The sequence below is a fragment of the Lathyrus oleraceus genome, chromosome 1 (genome assembly GCF_024323335.1).
Source record: "Lathyrus oleraceus cultivar Zhongwan6 chromosome 1, CAAS_Psat_ZW6_1.0, whole genome shotgun sequence".
Lineage (NCBI taxonomy): Eukaryota > Viridiplantae > Streptophyta > Magnoliopsida > Fabales > Fabaceae > Lathyrus > Lathyrus oleraceus.
Window position 1 is genome coordinate 388,706,104 of NC_066579.1, and position 3,724 is coordinate 388,709,827.

At 34.9% G+C, this 3,724-nt stretch overlaps 1 protein-coding gene across 1 annotated transcript; it reads right to left on the reverse strand.

Annotated features, from left to right (window-relative positions):
- Window positions 1-2,472: 2,472 nt before the first annotated feature.
- Window positions 2,473-3,247, reverse strand: LOC127073482 (pathogenesis-related protein 1). Its single transcript, XM_051014637.1, has one exon. The coding sequence runs from the start codon at window positions 3,175-3,177 to the stop codon at window positions 2,632-2,634; it is 546 nt and encodes a 181-aa protein (XP_050870594.1). The 5' UTR covers window positions 3,178-3,247; the 3' UTR covers window positions 2,473-2,631.
- Between the last annotated feature and the right edge of the window lie 477 nt (window positions 3,248-3,724).

Consider the following 3,724-nt stretch of genomic DNA (forward strand, 5'->3'; position numbering starts at 1 on the left):
GGACATATGCTCACACTCTAAGCCAATCAACAGTCCATTCACCAACACATGCATAATATATACATTCACAACATTATGCATATTTTCACACATCATCAGCATATTTATCACATAATCATATCATGTCATGCCAATAAATCAATCACAGTATTAGCACACTCTACTAATACCTATACTACTCAAAACAACGGGAAATAATCCCTACTATATCACATACCGCTATAGGCCAACCATCAAATATGAACACAACATTTAAAATACCAATTTTCCCACTTTTCAACAGTGTTAACCGGTTAACGCAGATCAAAACACGCTTCCTGGCCAAATTTAACAGTGTTAACCGGTTAACGCCCTGGGTTAACCGGTTAACGCAGACAGAACAGCAATTTCTCAGAAATCACAACAGTGTTAACCGGTTAACGCCCTGGGTTAACCGGTTAACGCAAGCAAAACAGTAATATTTCATAGTTCCTAACAGTGTTAACCGGTTAACACCCTGGGTTAACCGGTTAACGCAAGACAGAAAGCTGTTCCTGCGCTAACACAAAGCAGAATGCAGAATTCTCCGCATTTTCCGCCGTTGGAGGACTTCCGGACCTCCGATTCCGATTCCGTAAAAAGCTATACGTTCGGGAAATCACAACTCACACAAATACAGATTCAATTACAGCTTTAACACAGTTTATTCATCACAATTTTTCAGCACTCATCATCCCAATTAGGGTCAATTCAACGGCTTATCACTACCCATTACATGTTAATCCATAATACCCATTAAACGACGATAAACCCCCCTTACCTGAGTTAATCCGGCGAATCTTTAAGCTTCAAGCTTTTCTCTTCTCCAAGCTTCTTCCTCTTGCTCTGCTCTTTGCCCTTTTCCTCTTTTTGAGCCGCTTCTCTGTTCTCACGTGAAAACCTTTTATTTACCAAATGGACTCTTTTTCTTATTTCCAACATATATATATTTTCCAATAATTATTATTCCAATAATAATAATAATAATCCAAAAATTCCAACTATTTAATTAAATTAATAAATATAATATTAACTTAAATTAAATAATTATCTTATTTTTATCGGGGTGTTACAATCGCAACCTTTAATCCACAATGTCGCATTGCAAAATCACCAAAAAAGATTCGTTCCATCGTGATTTCCGCAATATAATCCATTTATGGTTCCACAACGGAACAATGTCGTTATCTGTGGGAATCAACTTCTGATTTCTGCGATTTCCATGATTCCACGTTCGATTCTCTGATCTAAACTTAGAAAGCGTCTCAGGTGGATAAATCAAAGTCACGAGAAGCAAAAATCCCAAATCTACTCCGTTTAATCCACCGAGCTTCGATCTGATGCCGACTTCAAACTATCACCAAAGGAAAAATGTAGGTATCCACATATCCAGGCGTAGGACTATCGAGCCCCGACATGATTCAATTATAGCTCATGTCTGGAGGATAATACTAGAAATAATGTCCAGAGGGAACTTCTATTCAAAGATCGCCCTAACCGATCCCAGCCAGATATCTCATCATTGTAAATAACCCTGCCGACCATATCACCATCATAGAGGATGAGTTATGGAGTTGGTCGATGGCCGACACACGAAGGTTAGCAAACTCAGGGCTAGGGAGTTTGACATTTTGAAAGAACAAACATAACAAAGAAGGACCTTATTATTATTATTATTAGATAATTTGATACAAATATCAAGTTCAATATAAAACAATTGATCTATAAGGCTTACATCATCAATCTCCCACTAGCACTAGAGTCAATCATGCATACACCTAATACCCATAAATTTAGTATGGCCATCATGCTTCTACTACGCAAGAAGCTTTGTGGGTGGACCAACTATATTATCTAGCGTTGATACTCTACATATCTACATTTATTCTATCAACTATCTCTCGAATAAAGTGATATCACCTAAGTATGTGCTTGGATCTTTGGTGAGATCTAGGCTTTTTAGCTTTTGTGATGGTACCATTATTATCAAAATCGAGACCAATGAGATCCACAATGCTAGGGACTATGCTAAATTCATTAACGATTTCTTGATTCAAACAACTTCCTTTGAAAGTTCAAGGAATTTAATGAAATAGTTCTTGGGTCAATGGAGAACTCTTGCACCTTGAAAGAATGATTTATGAATCTTATTTTTCTAATTAATCAATAGCAGATCGAGATTCATTGTTAGGTTGAGAGCGTGTGTGTTTCTTCTTTCTTCTCTGATGGGTTTTGATTCGTCATTGGTGATCGGTTCTTAGACGATAATTTTTCTGAAGTTGTCTTATGGTAGCTTTCTTATTTTTGTTAATAGCATTGTAGTTCTTTTCTTTTGTTTTATTGTTTCACTTTTTTGTTATAACTTTTGATTAAGATACTGTCTGGTTTAGTTTTGTTTGGTTTCCTTTATATGCATTAGTTATCTGTCCAAATTAAAGAGGCTTGCACAAAAGCTTAAGAATCTACTTTGTAATTACTAGCATGAAAATCCATTAATCTCCAAAAGTAACAAAGACATATAAAGTGTGACTAATATATCTGCATATACTAACATATACACAGAATTGTCACATGTACAACAACTTATTCAATTCAAATTCCACCTTATTTCTCCTAAAAACTTCCATGGTTGAAGCTCAACGGAACTTCAAAAGGATTAATATCATAAGGCCTTTGTCCATTATAATTACCAGGTGGATCATAGTTACAACTAATAATGGTGCTACGACCATTATTACACTTTACCTTAGCACATCCAACCCGAACCGAATTGCGCCAAACAACCTGAGTATAGTGTCCACACTGATAACCAGCAGCACATGAGTTACTGTTGTAATTATAGTATCGCTTCTCTCCGATCCACATGTTAACAGCACCTGTTCCTGTTATGTCACCACTGCCCCATGCTAGGTTCTCACCATATGGACCCCTTGAGTGTACCATTTGGCAATTTGCTTTTAATTTGTTTATATAGTTTTGTGCATAGGAGGCAAGTTTTGTGTCCCAATTTATAGGGCCAACACCAACTTCAGAACGTGCTTTGTTGTGAATGTTGACGTAGTCTTGTGGTGAGTTTTGAGCATATGAGATTTGTGTTGATGTGGATAGTACTAGGATAGCCATGAGGGGAAGGAGAAGTGAGCTCATTGGCACTACCATGTCTAGAGAAGTTTGGTTTTGATGGATGTTGTTTGGTAACTCATTAGAGACCCTATTTATATACAATAAAATTTCAAAAGTATCACTTATAAACATATATTTATATCTTATCTTATATATATTAAAATATTGATTATAATACTCTATTGGTTTCTGTAAGTTAAGAAATTTTTTAATTTGATTACTGTAATTTTTTTGTCTGAGTCCTTATATCTGATTTTTTGTGTTGATTTTAATCTTTAAAATCGAAATCTGCATGTTTCCTACAAATAATTAGAAACTAAAATCAACACAAAAATGAGATAACATATACTTAGAATTAAAAAGTATTTAAACCTGCATGATTTTAATGTGGCGGCTAAGTATAGAAGTAGGATAGGATTATATGATAGGAGAGGGGGATTAAATTATACCATAATAGTCTAATAAATAGATATAATATACACTCAATTATTTAGATATAATATACACTCAATTGGGAAATATATCAATTATTTAGACATAATATACATTCAATTGGAAAATACATCAATTATTTAGATATAAT

Coding starts and splice junctions, on each gene's coding strand:
- LOC127073482 (XM_051014637.1), bottom strand. CDS start 3,177: ATGGTAGTGCCAATGAGCTCACTTCTCCTTCCCCTCATGGCTATCCTA.